At 39.3% G+C, this 24,392-nt stretch overlaps 1 protein-coding gene across 1 annotated transcript in view; it reads right to left on the bottom strand.

The window, feature by feature from the left end:
* Positions 1-1,524: 1,524 nt before the first annotated feature.
* The window catches only part of tex264a (testis expressed 264, ER-phagy receptor a), a 65,870-nt gene continuing 43,002 nt past the window's right edge, over positions 1,525-24,392 (bottom strand). The window contains exons 3-4 of the mRNA XM_023402437.2: positions 10,134-10,305; positions 1,525-2,947 (exon numbers count right to left, since the gene is read on the bottom strand). Of these exons, the coding sequence (XP_023258205.1) occupies positions 2,583-2,947; positions 10,134-10,305 (537 nt within the window). The 3' untranslated portion in view covers positions 1,525-2,582. The remainder of the gene's footprint in view (positions 2,948-10,133; positions 10,306-24,392) is intronic.

The following is a 24,392-nucleotide window of genomic DNA, read 5'->3' as shown; positions in this document are numbered from 1 at the left end:
CCACCCCCATTCACGCCACCCCTGCCTCCCCCCATCTCTCCAAGTGCAATGTAATGAGATTAATAATTAACATCATGGGAAGGCAATAATCTCCGTGCCCTCAAAGCTGCATGACACCCCTGTGGGTTTCACAATTAATTAAATCAGTTGCTGACCCAGTGTGTCATCGCAGTCTCTTCCAGACTGATTTTCATTTTTGCCTCTGGACAAAGGTTGGGGTGCCAGGATTAAAACTGAAAGTGCAACAGACATGTGATGGGGGCATCTGTCCATGCAGACTGATGACACCTCTGTAGGCAGTTTAGCCACCAATCTCATTGTCTCATTAGAAAACACAACGTTACCAACAGGTCCTTTAGGTGAAACATTTTAAAGCTGGAATGAAAGTATGTCTGTCATTCCTCTCACGCTCCAAACAGCTGAGGTGATGTGTGAATAGATATGTGCTTCTTTAAGATAGAAAACATAAGAGATGACGCCAACATTATCGTGTCACCATTTTGTAAGCACTTGATGAGGCCCTGTTGAACTTGTTTTTCAGGGAATTGTGACTAAGTTGTGTTTGGAGCTGGAAATTTCACAGATGAAAAATAAAACTTATCAGTGTTCTCTGATAGGCAAATGATGTAAAACATATAATTTGATTTGACATTATGCATGTCGGCCTGACCAAGGATCAAGATGGGCATTTTCTCTCTCTGGTTGATGGTGTATTAATCAGCAAAATGACTGTGCCTACTGAGGTGTTGGATTTGAAAGAAAACAGTTGTACTTATAGGTCATGATGTTCATTAAGGACTGCTGGCTAAAGAACATGCATGTCCATCAAAAATCAGTAGTCTGTTGGAGCCTCTTCTGGCTCCTCTGCTGTACACACAGCTGATTAAGTAAATTGTGACACAAATGCCAAACCGCTCAGTGAAAGGCTGGCCAGATAAATGCAGCTTATGCTAAGGTGACGATTTAGATACAATAATGACATTGTAATGATATTCTTAAGCGTGTTTGCGCTTCCCACATTTGTATTGTTTTGGGCATACTGATTTAGCATTTTAAATGTGCCAAGGGAAATAGCTCCCTCAAGAAAATCTTCAAACAGCAGGGCTTATTTTTTTCTCAATTTTCACTGAAAAACACATTATGTCATTATAGGCTTTTTTTTTTTTTTTTTTTTAACATTTCTCTTTTATTTAGCTTTTGAATTTCATTGCTGTGCCTTTCCCAAAGAGGCGGTGGCACTGGCAGCCATTACAATGCGAAACCATGACAGTGGTTAACAGCTTAATAAGTTATTATGCACTTACTGCCTCATCAATAACTTCAATGCATCCCACTGCCACCCACCCTTTGTTGCACCTCTTGTTTGGAAACAGACAAATAAAAATGGATAAGAATGGTCCTCAGAGTAGAGTGATGATGATGTAGCTTTGTGTTAGAGACTGAGGTTGATTCTTAAAACAGATATTGAAAGAATTTTTTGTGCAAAAAAACATCTATGCATAACTGATACCTGTGAACTGGACCTTTAATTTGAAAATTTTATTACAGACAGAAAGACACAACCATGGGAATGTGCTGTACATTTTTTCCAACATGTCACACCACCAACAATTTCAACCTACGAACATATCACAACTAGTCTGTGGAAGTGAGTGAATTCTGGCTACAAACAGAGCTGCAGAGTAGTTTAACAGACCAACTATAGAAGAGAATATTACGTTAAAAAACTAAAGCAATTATCTGAGAGCAGAGTAACAATAAAATGTTCTGTACAGTAAAACAAATTATAAACCTTAGTCCTGGTGACTTGGAGACTATGGTGATGTTACTTTATTGGTGTCCTCACTGGTGTTGATGAAAGTTTGTTCTCTGCTCCAGAATTTCCAAATTTTCTTTCCAAAAAAAAAAAAAGAAGAAAAAGAAAATTAATAACACAATGAAACAGGTCCATCAAGATTTCTACGGCATTCGCTCCTGAACATTTTCACCCAATCATTATTGTATATCAATACACCAAAGTCAGGTAATGCACACAAACACTTGACATAAATTTCCTCAGGACATGACCTAGAAAGTGGGGTACAATATCAACTGTCACACATGGCGAAAAGGTGCCGCATGATGATCCGGTGTCTTTCCTTTTATGTGGATATTTATCTGAAGTGTCACTTCTAATCTAATCTGGACAGAAATGGCGGTGATTCAAGTTCAAAAGATTACAGTTTGAAATGAAATATAGAATTAAACAAATCTCAATTCTCATTTGCTGCACACCATGTGCAGAGAAAATTAGGTTTATTCAAGAAGACTTAACCCTATGGGGTTGCCTGTTGCTCTATCCTGACAGTTTAAATATATGATCAGGAATTATTTTTAAAAAATGAGATTACAGAATAACAAAAAGTAGAGGCTTCAAAAAGAGACTTAGAAGGCGCAGAAATATGGCATGTTGGTCATGGCATGAACAGCTTTAGATCCACCAACAAGATTACATGACAGATAACCAGCAATCGCAACAACTAAGAAACTCTCTAGCATGCCAGCATTACATGGCCTCATCCCTTATCTCTTCAGCATCCTTCCTACTCCTCTCCATCCCCCAGGGCCTCCTTCTTCTCAGCCACCAGTTCAACTGCTTCTCTAGCTCCATCTTCACCCTTGGGGAGCTCCTTCTCTTCCCCATCCTCCTTCTCCTCCCTCTCTTCTCCCTCTTCCTGCTCCTCCTGATCCATGTCAAGCTCTTCAAAAGACGAGCCGCTGCCCATAGACTCGTTTGAGTCTCTGTCGCAGTGCTCCCTGTGCTTAATGTCTTCGTTTGCATCCATTACGTCCCTCAGAGGCAGGGATGAGGCCAGGGAGGCGGCTGTGGAGGCAGCCAGGGAAGTCTCTCTGCTGTCCCACGGCACGCCGCCGCTCACTGAGCTCACGTCACTGTGCGAATCTGCACCTGCAGCAACACAGGACAAAAGACACAGATGAAATAGGCTGTATGAGTAATCTTTGTGAATAACCTGTCTAATGAAATAAAATGATTAAAGGCAAGGAAAACTGAGTTACAGTGAACCACAGGTGTTTGTAAGCTGATTTTTTTGTGAGCTAATTTGTTGTACTCAGACAAAGCACCCTATTATGGTGCCATTATGGTTACTGCTCCACCTAAATGTTTGTCCATAACATTACATTAGCACAAGATTAGCACTGGGCATAAAGACGCATCAAAATCAAGCCACATTTGGGTAAACTATGGTAACTACAGTATTTCTACACAGTGATACTTTGTGCCACTTTTAGAAGTAGACAGTGACCACCTTCAACATCTTATTCAGGCAGAAACATGATATTTGTTTAGATACACTGTGGGGAGGTGTTCTGTGAGAGGGAAACCAAAGGTAATAGGACCCTATAGCCATGCTAGAAGCTCTGTGAGACTGCACCTGCGCACAGCCCTGCCTTGAGATGAACGCTCACAATGACGATGCCAACACGCTGATGTTTAGCAAGTATAGTGTTTACCAAGTCCACCATCTTATACTGTGCGTGACAACATTTAATGATTAGCTCTAAACAAAAGCTGTAGTTTTGCAGGAATTTGTTCATAAACCAAATCACTGGACAAACTAAAGTAGTTTAAGTTATTACAGTTCATCCTCTGGGGACATAAATGTCTGTACCAAATTGCATGACAAAAACCAACAGCTATCAAGATATTTGACTCATATGTGCAGATGTACTGAATGGGGCGCTACAGGAAGGGGGATCATTAAAGTCAATAGGCTCCAATCTCTGAGGACCATGAATGTCTGTGCAAAAACCACCATTTTAACACAGCAAAGGTTGATCATGGAGATGAGAAACTCTTCTAAAATGTCTGAGTCTCTGGTCACTTAAAATTCACCAGACCTGTCTTAGAAAAATTTTAATCAATACTTTATTCTAATGATGCCAACCCCTCCTCCTTCAGCCTGAACCTGGTTATTAAAGCTCATCAGGGATCTTTGCTGCAGCTGAGCTCAGGAAAACAAGATTATTGTAGTTAAAAATACATATATATGAAGTCACAGACCACAGACCGGGGGGGGCTGCTGCTGTCTGCAGCTCATAATACATATCTGAAATCATCGTGAAGAATGTCCATTAGCTTAATTGGTGGAGATTTCCTCACCCACATGATCAGCTTGCTAATGCTTTCAGACTAAACATGATTCTAATTGGCCTTTGATCTATGATTCTCTGTGACCCAATAGCCATTCATTCATTATTCCTGACTGCTGTTTGTGCGCTGGTGATACAGAAGATAAATATTGTAATGTGCACAGTTGTGATAAGAAACATTCATTTCAATAAAATCCACAAGTATGAAAAACTTACAGGAAGGTGGAAATAAACTGTGTCCATCAATCAACGGTTCGTAAAATGAAAAGCACTGTGACAGGTTAGTTAGACAAAAACTAACTAACCTTAAACGACAGGGAAACTTAATTTCCAAATGAAAATCAGAACCCGGACTGACAAATATAAAAGAGGCATATCACACCTCCCACCTACACAACAAATGTTACTCATTGAGCTGGCCACGGTTGATCTTCCAGAGGAGACTTCAGAGGTGCGAGAAAATAATACGCGAGCAAAATTTTGTAAAAAGCCACATGTACATAAAGAAATTATCTTTTGTTTTTCAACCGTGACTGTGTTGTATTACAAAAGCTGTGATCAAGTTGAGATGAATGACTCATCTGCCAGAATTTGTTCTGCAAGAAAATCTGGGTTAAAGTTTGTCCAATGTGCAGCTGTGTATTCTTTTTAGGATTTTGTCTCTCCTACACTGAAGCTTTTCATTTTTTAGTATGGACTTACTTTGTTTAAAATGGATGGGCTTGATATAAAATGTTTTCCACAAATAAAATCTGACTTGACATGACTTGACTACCCCACAGGACACTGAAACACTAATGTCCGATCCATTTTCCTGCTGCTTTGACACTCCAAATAAATCCCATCCACACATCAAAGTGTTTTTGCGCTAAATGTGTCATGAGGGACCCAAATACAATAAACAGGGAGTCTCAGAGCTCCTGACTAAGGTCAGACTTTTCTTTTCATTCATTCAAATCTCAGTATCGCTCCGCAATCTAATTATCACATCCAGCAGATCTAATCCTTTCTGCAGTGAAGAATATAACATATGGGAAGTCCATTATGGTTATTTATATCATCTATTTATGGGCCTGTTGATGAGTTAGCAGGTCCAAACATAACCGCTGGGAATGGTTTTCAGTGGAACAGTTCCAGTGTGAATGTGATGTGACACAAGGGTAATGCTTTAAAATGCATAGAGATGGGATTATGTAGTGATTTATAGTACATTTGCATGATGCAGTAAAAGGACTCTTCTACCAAGACTCGTTTTACAATACAAGAGTTTTGCGGGAAATAATGGGTCTATTTAGGGTAATTGGGCGGACAGCCCCCAAGGAAGAGCCTCAACACACTGGACGACTTTCTCCCCCTCTACAACTGCAAGCAAGTCCTGAAATTGGTACCCTGGTTGAAGCCAGCTGTGCCTCTGAAAGTCTTTTAGATAACATTTGCCTAAATTAGTTGCTAAATTGGGCCCATTGGGATTATTAGCAGAAAATCAAGGTCTTGTTCTTCAAACTATTTGAAACAGAGGAGAGGATTTTTTAAGGAGGTAATTAGACACAGACAGGGATGAGGCATGCTGAGAGTTTGGAGAATCAGAGTCTAAGTGGATGGTGAGAAAAGTGTGACAGGAAATGCATAAACCAAAGTTAAGAAGGGACACAGTAGATGAATCTTCCTGTTTACAAATGGTGGCTGGGAAGAAACAGCATTAAAAGCTGCAATATGTAAGTTTTCTCTGCCTCCGCACGTCGTTTCTTGCCGGGAGCTGGTGGTGGTGGTGACAATGGTCGTGTGCCAAGGGCTCCAGACATTGCCTTGTGGTTACAAGACAAGAGGTTAGAATATCAGCGCTGCTTCCTCATCGTGTCATGCTGAACTAAGGGGTAGACTGGGCGCTACAGTGACTCACTATCGCAAATTAGCCTAGAATTACAAGACAGGCCAGGGATAGATGGTTAGCATGCTAACTTCAGAAGAGGAAAAGAAGTGATAGAAATAGAAGCAAATCAAGAGGGTTGCTCTCCACCACTGGAGACAGCTTCTAGTGAGTGGAGAAACTAAGTTTCATGTTTAACTCAACATTTCTTCCAGACTGGAAAGTAAACAGCTGTTAATTTTAACCAAATTTCCAGACTAAAGAAAATGTGAATTACAGGTAAATTTCCATTCACTACTGTTAAATGATCATTATGATTATTAGCTGGCTGCAATGAAATAAAATATTGTTGCTAATTCTCTAGTTGGATGCCATTAAAACATTGTGGAAGAAGGAGGTAGCACGAGATGACATCATCAAAAGAGCACCCATCAGACCTCAAACAATCAAAACCGATGTGCAAAAAAATGATGATGGAAATATCACATATATGTTTGTCTCATGTATTAATTTGAAGGAGGATACAGTCTCCTGATCGCTCTGTACAGATCTGTTTTCATTTAGTGCAGGTTTTTCATCTCACTCATCTTTGCGCAATGAAGTGAAAACTTTATGTATTTCATAATTTACTTTCACTTCATTGATGCACCAACTTTTCCACCTCAGCCTAGTACAAACATTTTTTTTTTGCGATATTTTTATTTTTTTTTTAATGCAAATTGAAAATTTGCATAAAAACAGGTTGATGGAAACACACTCAGTGTCTCAGCTTAGTCAATGAGACTCAGGCTTGTTGCAACACATTAAAGACTGAAACACAGCCTAATAACTGATACATGACACAACTATTATCGTATATTTTAATAGAGCATTTTTATCTCTTTCACTTTAATTAACATATAATTAATCAGTACTTACAATCAAATCAGACATTAATATTCAAATATAAAAATTCAAATGAGATTTTAAGTTTAACAAGCCTCCCATGTTTTGTAAGTTTGCACTGTACCTTAGTCCAATAAGTCTCCCATTGTATTTCTGTGATGAAGTGAATATTTATTATTGGTATAAATGGTATAAAAATGAAGCGCACTGGCCTGTTTTACACTGAGGCTGGTTTGTGTCCCCAAAAGATTAACAAGCTTTTCACAGCACAGTGGCTGCTGTGATCACCAGATTATCATAAAAGTGTTTTCAGTTTGTTTGACTGTTTACTGCCTCTCTCTCTGTGTGCTGTGATGGTGGAAGCAGGACAAATGTTCAGGCACAGTCAGAGTTTATGGTCAAGTCAGTCTATAATGTGGACAGTGGATGAAGGATGAAAAGTCGAAGGCAATCTCCCAGGTGCCGGGGAGGGATTTCCACAGCTGGCTTGTCAGACAAAGCTTAGCTCCACTGATTGATCTGTCTCTCATTAAGGGAGCTTGGCTCTGTCTGAGACTGAGAACACACACACACACACACACACTTTGTTTTGAAGAGTATCTATGTGGTTCCTACGCCTTAAAATCCATGTAAGAGACCAACAATAATTCAAAACCACAGTTATACCAGCCATGATGCAGCAACGCTGCACACAGGTAGATATTTATACAACCTCACACCTGCCTTTTTGTTGTTGAATAACTTAAAGTAACTGTGCTGACCGTGCATATGTTGGAAAGCTTAGAAAATGCACACCTCAACAAGAACAATTCAGTTGAAAAAAAAATCAGATTCAACAAACCTTTACAAAGAAACAACCTAGATTAGTAGATTAGTTAGTACAAGTGAGTACCACTAAAGTGGAATATACAGAGGTCTACAGTCTGATAAAAGACGCTTTACTGCACAATAAAAAATTATATCACTCTTGAAACTGCATTTATGCTTCTACCACCATCAAATAAACAATTGTTTATTTTCAGCTCTTGCAAGAATAAAAAGACCCTGGGTGTTAAGTGTTTCAAAAGGAGCATAAAAAGGATCTCACACTCCCTTACACAGCCCCTAAAGCACGAGTGAAGTGTTTTTGTAGCGAGTCCTCTGCAATGTGATCTCAAAGCCCTGTGTGTTTTATCTGACTCTCATCATTTTTCATTTACTGAATACATTATCTATTTGATTCAGTGTGATGAATGTTGAATTTAACTTATACCATTGTATACCGTCATTTCGAATACTGCAGTAAAGGAATAGTTTGATGTTTTGGGAAATACACTTGTTGTCAATATAAGATTGCCAGGCGACCAATGGAGACTCCAGGAAGTCACTGCACGTGGCTGCTGCCAATTTACTGACTCTGCATTAGTTGTAAGCTAGCTAGCAACGGATGCACCGACCGTGTCTGGGTTGTGTTTATTTGTGTGGCAGCTCAACCTCAGAGAATTCAGTTTTCTGCTTCAGGTATTTTTCCCCAATCTGTCTCCTTTGTCCTCTCGGGTCTGTAAAGCCTTGGGACACCCACTAATTTTTTTTTATAGGTTGAAACATTTTCAGCTCACACAGATGCGTTTTTAAGTCAGTTCCCACTCCCCAGGGCAAATTTGGATCTAATTGCATCTTTACATTGACTTTGTATGAAAACACCCCCAAAAATTCACTTTGCATTCTGTCTGAACTCATAGTAAAACCACAACTCGCTGGTTTTACATTTCTATTTGTGGAATACTAAACAAAGGAGATATAACATGTTAATTAGTAAGCTGGTAAATGTGCTTTTAAAATTTGGAGAGGGATCAGACCAGCTGCTTCCCCCTGCTTCCAGTCTTTATGCTAAGCTAAGATAATTACCTTTCTGCTGTAGCTCCACAGACACAGGCGAGAGTGTGGTATCCATCTCATCTAACATCAAACCCTTGATAACACTAGGTTTATGTTGCACAAGGTGGTAATGTTTTAAAGCACACCTTTTCTGGAAAAATTTAAACTTTAAGATCATTTTTATTGTTACTGAAATGAAAATGAAAATGATGGATGTATTAATTAATAAAAACAGAAACTAACAAAAGATTTTTAGACATTTGTGTGCACTTGTTATTGTGAATGTGTGTGTGGGTGGGTGTGTGTGTGTGTGTGTGCGTGCGTGCACTGGGGAATGAAGGCACCAGTACAAAATGACTTTCCTCGTGTAATTATAAAACACACAAGATCAACTTAATTTTATCTGAATTACCCTGCTGAAATGTCTTCTAGCACTTTAGTTCTTTGTTATTAACTTTTCTCATTTGTTAGAAAGGCACGCAATAATCTAAGCGTAGTCTCGGTCTGGTGATGCTAACAAATTAATTTAAAGTTGTGAATAGCCTTGTCTCTCAGTTCAGCAGAATGTCAGTGGCTCTACAGCGGAGTATCTCTCGGGAGAACGGCCTTCAGCTGTCTCAGGTAGCACCACTCTCCTCTGACGGTGACCGGAATCTAAACATGCCAAAACCTCTAAACATGCGCAGTTCACGTAAGACCCCTTTCCTGATTGGTTCTCTACGTTAAAGCAGTGTTTACAAGAGATGTCAAATGATCTAAGCTCAAGGCAAACAGCACCTGAGGTAAATCAACCCACCTCCACCCACTCTGTCCTATCAACCTGGCACCGTTTACTTTCTCTGGTGATTTGTACAATGACAAAGTCAATACTGCCATAGGTCCAACCTACAGGTCCAGCAGGTTTGAGAGAGTAATAGCAGCAGAAAAGACATTGTGCTTGAAGACACATACTTGCAGTGACAGAACAATTACAGAGTCTCATATATCATACATCCTCGGTGATCCAAGGGCAGGAGGGGAGTCGGTGCGGTGTCGGACAAAATAAAAGTTGCCACATATTTCCTCTTTGTTTGTGCCTAACTGACACAAGCTGTAGTCTCAACAGAGCAGAAACTTGTGTTTCTATCAACACGCTTCATTAGACAATTAGATGAGAAAACAAAATAACACAAAAACAACTTCAGTGTAATGACTTTGTTCTTTTTTCTTTTCTTTTTTCTTTTTTTTTTTTACTTTTCAAAACTTCAGTTTCCAGTAAAACAAAGGGACATTTCTTTTTAGCATCTTGAACTATGTTGTTTCACAAAGCTTTTTGGTCCATGCCGTTAATTATTTCCTCATGAGGGGCTCTTGAAATTAACAAAAATATTACCTGTAATGTCAGTTCCTCTGTCCTCGTCGGAGTCCTCCTCTTTCACATCTGTTTTGACCTCCTCCTTCATCTCTGGAACAAAGAAGTCTGTCTGGCGGGACAGTGGAACCATATAGTTGATGACGTCTGAGCCACAGATCTCAATGGTTGGGAACGCACACAGCTTCCTCTCCTGCGAAACAAACCGGATGAGGAGGAAAGGTGAATGTACAGAATGACGTAATGTACCACCAAACTGTTGCTCTGTTGTGTGCCACAGTGGTGCACACAAAACCCCCGAAGGAACTGAAGACTGAGGCTTTTTCATGTTCATCTAATTGAAAAGATGTTACCCTTTTATAATTACGATGTGCAGGAGAGAAGAAAGTGACAAACACATTATTAAGGAAGTTACTTTAAACTGCGACTAGCTTTCAGCTCTGTGAACGGACATTAATCAGGGAAAAGTGCTAATATGATACATTCATCTTCATTATCGTCAATTCTAAACAACTGATGATATTTGGAAATAAATGACATGCCTTCCTTTTCAGCAGCATTGCCACCATATATTTTTTTATTTTATTTTTTTCATATTGTAGGCCCTCGTGTCTCGTTGGAATCTGGCACGGATGTCTATACTGACTCACTGGCACATCTACAGTTTGTCTTACACAATCACACATGTGCAGTGATTTTTTTTTTGCTGCTGGGTACAGCTTTAAAAACTCAAAGACATCACAAAATGTAGCTCTCACTCCAAACTTGACATTAGGACCAAATAATAAATAGTGCAAGAGGGTTAGCACAAAGAGCAATGACAGATTTACTGAGTGTATAGCAACAGATTTTTGACTGCTGCCAAAACGTAAAATGAAAATGTGGATAATAAAGATAGCTGTGATGTTCTTAGTTGCTTCGGACAAGCAGGGAATATCAGTTGTGTAGCTTTAAAATGTCTTCACTTTGCTGACATAACACTATGTCTTTGACACATTAATATGAATATGTGCCTTCCCATATAAGTCCATTAAAGATGCATTACCATCCACATCTATGTGTCTACATTTGCACTCTCTGGTGGTGTGTGTAGAAAGTAGAGAGTTTATAAATATTATACCATATTTTCTCTAAAGAGGACATTAGCCTTGCATAATTTTGCTTTTTGCTTTCATATAGTTCTCAAGGGAGTGAGCTCTCCAGTGGGCCGTCAGAGTACAGCTGGAGGAGGCTTGGGTGAGCTGCACGTGCTGGTTTCAGCTAAGATTTGTCGCAAATTGACAGATGAATGTTTTAGTATGAGACACACTAACATATTTATTCCCCAATTATTTTCTGCCATATAGCTACAATTACTGGGTGCAGTGTGATTATTACTGAGTATCAAGGCAAGAGAAATTGGGTAACAGTGTTGATAGTTCAATGAAATTAGTTATTGTATCATGATGTGCATAAAAAAATTTACCATTGGAAATGACATTGTAAGAAAAAAAATTTAAATAGAGTAGCCTACTTATAATTATTATTGATGCTGATGAACAAAACATTAGTTTAACCCTGGGAAAAAAGCTGTACTTTTAGAGAATAGCAATGTTTTTAAAATGATGATCATGAACTATTAAGTGGCTGAATATATTCACATACACTTATAAATAAACTTTATCGAGGTTTATTGAATGTTTTTGCCAACTTGTTACCTGTTAGTGACAGAGCACTGCCCTTCAGAATAAATCTGAATAATAACACTTTAGCCAATCAGTAACATTTATCGATCGTATCATATGTTTTTTTATTATGTTATTCTATGATAAGGTCTTCTTTTAAACCTCTCAGGCCTCCAGTGCACAGTTTGGAAATTCAAGGTCCCCTCTTTAGCAGATTCTGTACTTTCTCTATTCCTGTATGTTCACTGTAAGTGAAAATCAGGTTTCATTTTTATGAAGCTCCTACCAGATAAATATCTTGAACAGTACTTTTGTGTTCCACTTTTCTTTGTTTGCGATCTCTAGCGGTTTTTTCCACATAGTCATTCCCACATGGACATGTTAACAGATAGATCCAATCCTTTATATTACACAATATAACTCCCTTTATTTGAATTTTTATGCTCACACTGGTCTGCCTCTCGCTGTGTGAACATTCTCAGGATTTCTTAAATCTCTAGTCTCTAAATTTAAGTGAATGTGCAGACATGCAATGTTGCCATGGCTGTGCGACAAAAAGGTCTATTCTAGGCTATTTGCAGAGGGCAAGAAACATGTTGGACGGCCTTACAGCAGTCACCTGACTCATCTTCCACTGGGTCAGGGTGAGCCGGGCTGATTGATTGGTTTTAATCTAATCCTCTGCAAAATAAGACTGTAGGAGCTGGTATGAATCACCTGGCTGCTACACACAGGGGTTCCAGCCCCAGGGCTGCCTATGTAAATGAGTACCCATCTCTTTGAACCTGCGCCGGTAATGAGCAGAGAAATCGAGACAAAGGCAGCTCACTATAATATAGGCGCGTTCACACACACACACACACACACACACACACACACACACACACACACACACACACACACACACACGTCTCCAAGGGATACTGTCACAGATAAGAGAAAGAAAACAGTAGCCTATGTGAGAAAGATGTGTACCAATATATGTGTGCATTACTGACAGTCACATTTACCTTGTTAAAAACAGTAACTTGTTCATAATTATCATATTCTGTCTGCATAAGAGGCGTCAACCCCAGTGCCAGGAGGGACTGCAGGTTTTCATTTTTACTGGAGACTACATCAAGTGATTTTACTGATTAACCATCAGCCAGAGAGGAGGAACTCGTCATGAAATCACCTCATTATCTCTGGGAGAAATGAAAACCTGAACATTGCTCAGCACTCTATGACAGCATGAGACCTCACTCTATTATATGTGCAGATTTTTGCTTTCAGTACAATAAATGACAAATGACATTTTCCTACCATCTCGGAAATGTTTTGTTGTAGCCTAAGGTAATTAGTGCTACTTTGGCATTAGTATAACATCTAAAGCTAAGCAGGCCATCCAGTAAACAGCATTGTGGGCGACTGGATTATGCATCATTCTAGTGCATACTGTCAGTGATCCTGTTACTCTGTGTTAAAAAAAAAAAAAAAATAGAGATTGAAGTTTTCAGTGGACTTGATTAACTTTTAACAGTTGCACTAAAATGTATAGTTTTGGGACCTGAGGTCTGCGAGCAAAGTTAGGCCACATTGTTGTTCACATGGCTTTCAAGGGTTATGTCTTTAGTAATGAAATTTTGTCATTCTTTTCTTTTGAAAAAAGTGGTGTGTAGTTAGTAGTATGGTATATGCTTAGTATATTGACTGATGTGTCAGTATAGGCTTTTTTCCTATGAAAACTTTTGCAACTGCAATCTCCAACCGAGTCACTGTCTTAAGGTATTTCGCAATATCAAGTGGAGTTCTAAAAAAAATCTAATTCTCACCTTCCAACCAGTCTCTCTCCAAAATGAGGCATTTATTAAATTGTGTCCCTCCCTGCAGGTATTTTGCAATGTTTAATCTGCGATTATAATATTCATTTCAGTTCCACTTACTTTTGATATCCAGAGAGTTGCCCTTTGATGTATTTCAAAGAACTCTGACTCTGCATGAGAATATTAGGTTACTCCTTATCACTCCCATTATTGTTAACATGAAGAATTGCCTCAAATAGATGGATATTTACTTGAGCCAACTCCTTATGTGTGTGTGTAAACAGTGCCACTATTGCACAAACCATACACATATAAACCAAACTGCCATACAAACTCTTCAAATAATAATAAAAATTTAAGAACCTTTTCTTTTTTCTCTATCAGATGATATTCGTTAAAAAATTCTGACAGACAGGAAAATACCATAGATATAGATATAAATATAGAAGTAGGGACATTTAATTGTTTCCTTTCTTTTAACTTTATTTAATCTGCTGCATTCATTATTCTCAAGGGCTATAATTGAGAAGGGGCATAGATTAAATATACAAGCACAAATCATCGAATCATTACTTGGAAAATTTGATCAATATGTTTTAAATTAATTTTAATAATAAATCAATTTATTACAATTCACCTCTGAAAAAGGTGTACTTGTTAAGGTGGCACTGTCTACGCACCACAGGTGACTCTCTCCAGTCATAACTTACTAAATGTAAGTAAGCACTTTTATAAATGCAAAAACACAGGGGCAAAATGTAAAGAATGGATTCAACTGTGCTTGGCTGGCTATCTAACTATCTCCCTACCTATAAAAACTACCTTTAGTAACCTATATTCCAATGGCAAGGGACATGATGTATGCTAACTACATTATTTTTGGGGGGTTACAGGTTATGTTGGAAAAAGACCTGTTCAGGAGTGGAACATCCAACCTATGAGAGCATTAGCATTAGCTTAGCTTACATTACTAACATCAATTATTAAGTGATAGGCAGATCAAAGCAGGTCTCATCTTTGGAACATACATTTCACTGACCAGTGAATCCATATTCCCTCTCACCAGGGAAATGAATAAAGAAATAGTGAACAGATTATCTTTCCTGTCATAATCAAAACTCACTCCTGGCTTCAATGTTTTAATTATACGACAAGCGAGATGTTCTATTTCCTCCCCGTGCCCTTTTCTGGTCTCTGCCTCCATGTCTGCTGTCTGATTGGGTGCCATCTATTTCCCTAAAGCCTATCATGGAGTCAACATGCATCCACTTAACCTGCGTCTGTGTCTGGGAGCTGCTGGGATGGAAATGTGCTTTCCTGCAGGATACAGAGGTAGATGAGACTTAATCGTCTAAAAACAGGTCAGTCGTTGCTGCCTGCCGCCTCAGAGCAGACTCAACATTTATGACCATCACAGTTGCACCTATTTTCTCTGATCCATTGTCCCATGGCAAAGAACCAGCTGCACATCCAGTTGGTATCAACACCACTAAACCAATATGTTCCACAGACTGTTACCTCTTCCTAACCTTCATAATGGTTCCTCAAAATGGGTCACTTTTTGTCCTGGCCATTCTTTCTGTGTTACGCAATCTCATTCTTATTAATTAATGACCCTGCAGCACTGAAGTGTTTTGTCTATTAAACATGTTACGTTTAAATTGATCGAGAGCAAGTGGTTGATGAAGAACAAGTGATCTGGTTACTACACGACAAAACATTCACGCAAATCACACTGCCTTTACTCTGAAGAGAATATTCCCAAAACCTATGGTGCTGCACTGCAGAAAGTCAACGTCAGGATTGGGGTGTAAACGAATCAGAATATACTGAAGCTGCAAACTATCTTTTTTAATTATGAGGGATCACACATTAAAGATATACATGTTCTCATTTCTACCAAACACTACACCCGCTGATTTCACTACTGTATGTGTTTACAGCTTCTCAAGGTAGTAAAGCATCGTAATAAGAGATATCAGACAGTGTAGAAACCATTAGTTTTTATACCATTTATACCAAGATAGCTTGTGTTTTAATTTTGATGGTTATATCAGGCTATTGTGGGTGATGCTATACATCAAAGAGCAAATCCACTTAACAGGAAGATTGGATTTACAAGAGTCATGTAATAAATACCTTGATTTCTTTTCCAGGTATTTATTTTGCTAGATTAGCCCTAAATAGCATACCTCCTTAGTTTACCTATAATATCTGTCGTAATTGGTTTTCCAGAAAACATTAAATAGATATAACCTTATAGCCTCTTCCTCAAACAGTTTGGTGTGAATTTAAATCTATTCAATAGACTTAAAGAGCTTTTTGCAGGATTGCAGAAAAAGCCATTGACAAAAAGGTGTGAACATAATTAACCAAGTAAATGGTGAGGAGAGTGACATAGCCAGCTGTTAGAGCGTAATTTAAAGGACACAAGTTCAAGCATCAGTTCTCATGAAATGCCCTTGACCAAGACAATGAATCTATTACACCCCCAGGGTACAACCCTGTAGCTGACCTTTTACCTTCTTTAGAAAATACAAGCAGTAATTCCCAACTAAATCAATAAAAGTATCACGTTTTTATTATTATTGCTCACACAAAGCAGTCTCTCAGGAATAGTATAATTGCAACTGTAACAATCAAGATGAGCTTCATAATCTTCACGAGTCCTCTAAGGTGACAGTCGAATCCCAAACTGCTTTTTAACAAACCCGACCAAGAGAAACCAGAGAAAAGATGCGAAATAAAAAGAAGTTGCACAAATGGACAGTATTCAACTCTCTTAGCCTTACCTTTACCATATACGATTTTCTATCCATGAAAGCAAACAACTGTAAGGAAGAAATTAGTGCTGCCTAAGGCACTTTATGTAATGGGCAAGTTCATTAGGTGTTGATGTAACTAGACGTTGAGGTAAATCAGGAATAACTGGGCCAATTGTCTGAAAAAATAGCATACACTGTGAATGTGTTTGTTTGTCTGTGTGTGTGTGTGTGTGTGTGTGTGTGTGTGTGTGTGTGTGTGTGTGTGTGTGTGTGTGTGTGTGTGTTTGGGGTGGGTTGAGGGACACACAAACAGACAGATATATGGGAGGGGTCTCATGGGGCTTTGTAGTGTCTTTGACCACTCTAGCAGCTGCTCTGTGAGTACACAGCATCCCTCCTCCAATAAAAAAACACCAATAAGAGGAAAGTAAACATAGATAGCACCACCCCTGGAGCTTGATTTACTGCATCACTAACTCTGAAATATAAACATGGCCATGGAGCAACTGGGTCATAAGTATAGCAGAAGAGATCAGTGCTGACACTGTATATGGTTTTACAGCCTTTCAAAAAAAAGAAAGGTCTGATGAATTACACTGACACAATCTTTCACTTCCAGACATATCTTTAAAGATGTGACATCAGAAGCCTTTTTTCAAAGATTCGTGCATTAGGTTTGTTCTTCTTTTCATGTCTCATCTCTCTGCTCAGTGTTTGTGTTTTGAGGCAGGAAATGTTAGACAATCTCACTCTCTAGAGGACAGCAGTTTCACAAAATCGAGCAGCAAACCACAGCAAATATCAAGAGGTCTGACTGGAGATCGACCCAGACAGAAGGGACATTTTTACCTCACTGTGTTGTGTGTGTTTTCAGAGGCTTGGATAAAACTCAAAATTGCGTATGCTGAAGGTTGGATGTGCTACTGGTAATGCACCCTGGGTCTTTATTCCTTTGTCCATTCTGTTACCTTTCTTATTCCTCAGTTTTTCAGGGATCTATATTAACGATACACATCAGACTGGATCAGGATCAAAACTGAAGAAAAAGACAGACTGTTTAACACAATAGTTCAACCGTACATGTAGGAATCAATCACAGAAGAAAGAGAGATATCAATTTCTTTAATAACAGCACGCTCAAATCAATTGATCACATTTCAGAAAAGCCTCAGCCTCTCTTAAAACTGCAAGAACACTGTATAGGGAAATGCTGATGCTCGTTTGTTTCAACTAGAAACACACCATCCTCCCATTAGATTCATTACTCTTTCCACCTACACATAAAAACTCAGCTGGATGCAGCAGGTCCTGCGGAGGTCTCTGGGAGACGTTAGAAGGTATTCTACAAAACTCGGAAAATCACTAACTTAAATAGAAGCAAGGGTTGAGGAAAAATTTACGCAGAAAAAAAGCAAATTACAGCACTTCATCACAGCCCCTGGAATGCAATGGACCTCAACAATTGAGGATTTACAGTGGCTTCAGCAAGTATTCAGATGCCTTCACTTTTTTCACACTCTATTGTGTTATTAATGTGTTGATTTAATTGTGAATGAATGTTATCAAGCTACACTCAATGATCCACAATGTCAAAGTGAAAACCTGATTCTAGAAATGTTTATTTATCAAAAAAATTATTGAAAATCAAAAACTGAAATCTTTCACACCCTTAATTCAGTATTTTGTAGAAGCCCCTTTGGCATCTTTTCCTACCTTCCATCTATCTCTTTGTTGTCACTGCAGCAGAAGAGTCTGCATTTACACATTACTTCGAGGTCAAAGGTCACGGCTTTACAACAAAAAGGTAATTCCCATTACTGTTCATGGTACAAAGATATGTTGCAATGCTCGCCAGACAACCGAGCCACCATAACCATGAAGCATTTGACCGAATCGAATTAAGTTCATTACTGAAAAGTGAAAATATCTTCAGGAATATAAATTATGTAATACACTTTAACCAAAGCGTATCACCTTCACATTGTTACAAGAAATCTTGCTTATCAGTAACTGTGAAATTTCAGTATGTTTGTTGTGCCTCTACACAAAAAAAAAAAAGTGCTGGGCCATTTTCTATTTCCACTATACTGGGAAAACCTTGAGAAAGTCCATTGATCTGGAGTCCTCGTCCATCCTGTTAACATTTGCTAACCTGATGCTACATAGCCGAAAGGTAACCAATGACTTGCTGAATAACTTCCACAAGGGCAGCCAATGAATGACTGTTCCATACATGACTGAACTCAATTTCAGAGCCCATGATGGCCCTGCAGTATGAAAAAAAACACATCCTCACACTTTACTATTGTTAAAAAAAATGAACCATTATATCTGGCATCTGTATACTTACTCGTGTTTCTATTCATGCTAGCGGTGCAGCTCTAAGAGTGACAATGTCAGTCTTTTGGATAAACTGACATGAAATTTGGTACATACATCCATGGTCTCCAGAGGATGAAGCCCAATGACTTTGGTGATCCCCTTTTCTTCTCCTGCTAAAATGAGGTTAACATTCGTGGTTGAGAGTGAAAAACTTGACAGCTATTAGATAGCTTAGCACAAAATTTTGTCAGACAAATATGGATCCAAGACAATGAATCCTAACGAGTTTTTTTATATTTATATTTTTTATTTATATATACTTTGTGTTTAGTGCCAATTTGTAAACTAGAGGTTTTGTTGACACAGTCATTACACAATTCAAAGTAGCTCTTGCTCTGAGTTAAGAGTTTGGCTGTGATCCCAGACATGCGCTGATAGTTATAGGTTTGACTGAAAGCACCTAGTTCAAACTGTGTCCACACTCTTTTAAGTTGTTTCTAACACAGGAAATCATCACTTTGAAATAGAAGATGACGAAGCAGCTTGTAGGAAAGTACCTACACCCAAAAAATTTAATTACAACACAATATAGTGGAATAACCTGAGGATCACAGGTTGATATCTGAGAGACCTTCACGGGTGGATTTCTCCTTGAAAAAGGGCCTGACTATGATTTGAAGAAACGACAGTTCCTCAGACGGAAAAAGCTGTTGTCTTGCCAGCAGTAAGAATCAGTGACAGCACACCTCCCTCTCAGGGGACAGATGTGAGATATGGCTGAGGAGCGGTGGTGAATAATGAAAGGCAGACACAACGTTCATTCAGTCTTCTATTCACAGTGACAGCCTGCAAGTAGCACAGAGCCCACAGCGAGATGGAGAAACACCCTGGCCCGTAGCTATGGATGTAAGCCACTTCATCACAATGGGTTAGATACAGAACACACACTTTCACACTCATCAATATACACACACAAAATATGGACACACTCACACATCTATTTATAGGTGGATGATTTCTCACCCCTGTCCCCAGGCACACAAAATGGAAAATTAATACAAAAGCTGGGCAACTCATGGTGACAATTGGTGACAGTCCCCTGAGTTCTCTCTCTCCCTTGGTCTATTTACTCCCACTGCACTATTACAGCCACATAGTCCACCCTCCTCACACCCACCATAACCTCCTCTTCCCCTTCCTATCTGTAGAAGGAGACAAAAACTCTACTTCACACCTCAGCAGAGGTGTCCAATTCAGACTGTCCCTTATGGTCACACACTTCTCCGGAACAGAGTATTTTCATTCTGCCTGCAATAGGGCTATTTTCTGCATCAGTCCCAGCAAGCCCAGGCCTCCTCCATCCCCTTCCTGCTTCCATGCCCCGGTGGAAGAGTGCAAAGATGGCCGTGGGCGGAGACAGAGGACATCTGAGGACTGAAAATGGAGCTAGAAGAGCGGAAGGCAGGGCGATGGGTTTGTTGCAACCTCTCCATGCACCCATGCAATCAATAAGCAGAAGCACTTGATGAGCTCCAAGTAGAGTGACTCTGCCAGCAGCTGCTGGTCTCCAGAGGTCCTCCACAATTGATCTGGTGAGCTGGTGAGCTGGTGAGAGTTGAGAGGCAATAACAGCAGCTAGTCTCCCAGCTGTGAATTATAAACTCCCCCCACTTCCTTTCCCATCCTCATCACCTGGAAGCTTTTGGATGTTAAAGAAACAAAAAAATAAAAACACTTAACTTTGAAACTATGAATGTACTATTAATCATCCGTTTCAATGTATGGGATTAAAATATCACTGTTGGGCAGGTAACACTGTCAACATTAGTGTGGGCTCAAATATTATGCTTAGACCAGGTTACTGTGAGAAATGAGGTTAAGGCAGGAAATCAAAAATTCAGAGATGAAGTTGGTCAGTAATCAGATTTGTGCCCTGCCCCTGATCACATCTTTCGCCACGCTAGCAGTGTGGCTCTAGTTACAGAAATTATAGTCTAACGCGCTCTCGGCCCACCACTTTGGTTCAGACTGAAATATCTCAGCAGCTATTGGATGGATTGCCATGAAATGTTACACAGACATTTGCTTTTGTCATGAATCCTGTGTTTCTCATGAGACACTGACTCCTTTAGCATCGCCATGAGATTGAAGTTTTTGGTTTTTAGGATGATGGATTGTCATGAACTTTCGTACGCGCTTTCACGTCCCCCACAAGACAAACTGTAATAACTCGTGATCCCTTTACTTTTCATCTCGTTCCATCATCAGGTCAAACTTTTAATTTGTCCAAATGCTTTGGTTTGTGACCAAAACCCTGCAAAACTAATGACATTTACATCAGTGTAACATGAGCCTAAGTACAGCTTCATAGAACTGCTAGCATGGCTGTGGACTTTTAGTCTTGTTATTTTAAGAGTATTATTGTATTATGATACTGCAACCTTAAGAGTTTTTCTTTTTTGTTTAGATTTGATTTGCTCTGCGTGTAAATAGCTGACTATTCAGTGACTATTCAGCTTTGAAAACTGGCTTTTTAGAGATATTTATTTCAGTTTCAGTCATAGTCAGACTTTCTGTACTCTACAGCACAGTAATGAGCTTTCCTTTCATTCCACCACACTGCCATCAGAGTAATATTTTCCCTGATCTGAAATCTTTGTCCTGTAACATGCACTTTTGAAAAGTAATGTGAATCCCAGTTCAGCATTTACATGATAAAAAAAAAAAAAATCTGGCTGTGTTAACCAGAATTCTCTTACTGGATTTACAGAAACTTAGGCTCACATTTACACGAAGCTTAGGAAGTTAGGTTACTGCAGAGAAATGAGAGTAGCCAGTCTACTTGAGTGCATGTAAACATGCTGAGTGAGTGGCAGAGTTCCTGAAGAGCTTTAAATGCAGCCTCTGCGGAGAAAACTTAATATTCCTTTAAGACCTAAAGTAAACACTCACTAAAAAAGCAAACACTAGCTTTACAGTAGCTGTGAGATTTCCCTCTGAAAACCAATTCAAAAGAAAGCACAAGGCCATTAAGAAAACCATTAGAGAGGTTTGCAGTGAATTAGTCTTGGCCATTAAAGTTTCAAAATTCGGTGTACCATTGCATGGCAAGCAGAATATGGATATACATGAATATGAATGGTGTCTGTGAAGGTTCTCATTCATCCAGGTCATGATTATCCAAGGTCCAAGTTGAATCAAGGGCAACTGGACATGGTTGGACATACTTGGTCAACTCCTCAGGTCAAGACTCAACAACAGTTTACCTCCTTCGACAACGTACATATTTTAGAGGACAGGTGGTCTGTGAGAGGAGCGAAGGAGGCCATCAAAGTAGAGAAACCATCCCTCAACACAGGAGGAGGTCTACGACAACCTATCCCCCACCTACAGTGCTGTCCTTTTCATCCCTTCCCAGGAGATTTAACAACCATTCACACACGGTCTCATGTGACTCCAAAATTGGCCTCAGGTGACTCCAACGTCTCGAGTGAATGTCTTTACAACAGCCAGGAGCAATAAGGAACCAAGTTGATAATGACCACACAGAGGTTAAATACCTGGGCCTCCTCACCAGTAAGTCAGAACTGAAGAATCCTCTTGGATGAGAAGTATTTACAACAAAGTCCAGTTGTCCTCGATTAAACTTTTTGGGATGAATATGAATGGTGATTAATTTTAAACAGGCAGACAGATTCCCACCTCTAATTGAGATCTTAATCTGAGAGTCTAATGTTAGGGATGTTCACATCTCTATTCTAATGAGATACAATTAAGAGGAGGGGATCTGGGCAGTGGCTGTGTGATGGAGAGAGACTGGACTATCTATTCTTTTCTCCTGCGGGCCTCTTATGTTATGCCACATAATACGTTTCTACACACCACTGCAGTTTCTTTGCACTAGCAAACCTGGGGGCATTAAGTTGAACTGAGAAATTATTAGTGAATCATTTCTGACCTGTCAAGAGAAGAGGCCTTAATTCTATGGATTTGGCATTTTGTTAAGATTCAGTGTTATAATGAAGCTCCACAAAACACGAAACCAAGGGCAGATCATTAGAAGTGTGTGTATGTGCCTGTGGCATCCCTATACAGACATGTGCAGCCAATCAATTTTTATATTTGCATCTTGTCCAGACATAATTAAAAGTTACGAAAAGCAAGCAGCAGGGGGAAAAAAGTATTGTGTCCAAAGATAGAAAAAGGTGCGATTAATGTAGCAGTAATGAGTTCTGTCCAGGGTTTTGCAAGATTTGGCCAAAGGAGAAAATGACAGACAGAGCACATTATAACAAAGAACTGCAGGTTAAAGAAAAGATCCCCTGCAAAATAGAAAAGATGTAATGGGTGATGAAAATCATTCCTTCCACATATCAAAATTCATAATTAACAGAAAGAAACATAATTCTGTTGATCAGGCTTCGCTTCATCTATTATCCTCACAAAGTCCCTGCCAGAGTGGCCTCGTAGCCCTAGAAATGAGCCATCAGGCATTCTACCACTTCTCTATGAATAAACCATGGGTACCCATCCTTGGCATTCACACAGGAAGAGGGCATACACCAGCTCAAAGCACACATGTGGCCATGGTGCACACAGCAAATTAAATGCAACTGACAGGAATACAACAAAAAGGGACTTATAAACATCTGAAAAGAAACTCCATGTTTATTTATATTAATTTAATTAACACTATGTTGCTTTTAGTAGCGCCATTATATCAAATAGAAGATCCCAGATGTCTCATGCATCATTTTATGCCCACGCGCATTTCTCCATGATGCAGCTTGACTTATTTGGTGTCTTTGGTAACCCTGGGCCCACGACTATAATTTAAAATAAGTTCTGCAGGTTTGAACAAGACAGCATGCTTTTCTAAAAGCCCAGCCACAGAGATTGGTAACTGGTACAACTACTTGTCATTGGTCTCAGTATTTCTTCAGAGGCAGCAAAGTCCCAGTATTCCTGTTTTTCTGATCCCTGCCCTCCACTCCCTTGCTGGGTACGTGAATGGTTGAAAACCCCTAGAGCAGAACACTAAGACCTCACAATCCTCTTCATGTCTTGGAGCTCAACATGGCATCTCTTTAACTATAGTCTATCGAGCTGAATTAAGGACTGGGATAGAGAACTAAATCTAAAGCATTTCACAAGCCCTGCCAGGTCAAGTTGATCGTCAAATGGATCCACACGGCCTTGACAATACACAAAGAGTCCAAACAGGAGAGCCTCACAACACCTCTGATTCACAGTTAGTGCTTGAGATCCGTGTTCCCGTCTTTTAGCCAATAAAAAAAAGGGACAAAATATTCTGACTTCTTTTACGCGTGTAGATTGGACAGAATATTTAAATCGCCCTCTATCAAATTGTATCTAGCAATGTGATAGCTCACATTAGGGCTGAACAATATGCAAAAAAAAAATCGTATAGAGAATATTTTGGCAGATTGTGATTGCAATATGAGTCACGAATGATCATTTTTGCCTTTCATTTTCACAGAGAGAAATACAGAAATGATGGTGATGTGATTTTTGTTGGTTCTTGTACCAAATAAACACGTTCTGCATGTTGCGTCTGGAGAATATGATTTGGAGGCAGGGGCATCTCTGTCGTAACAATGCTTCATCAATGGTCTGTGGTGACACATTTCACCTTTATCAAAAAAAATTGCAGCTTGAGATATTGCAATTTTGATAATATTTCAATTATTAATTGTTCAGCCC

This window comes from Seriola lalandi, unplaced genomic scaffold (genome assembly GCF_002814215.2).
Source record: "Seriola lalandi dorsalis isolate HSWRI2012SDOR001 ecotype SW California unplaced genomic scaffold, Sedor1 jcf7180002053931, whole genome shotgun sequence".
NCBI lineage: Eukaryota > Metazoa > Chordata > Actinopteri > Carangiformes > Carangidae > Seriola > Seriola lalandi.
This window is presented reverse-complemented; position numbering and strand designations above follow the sequence as displayed.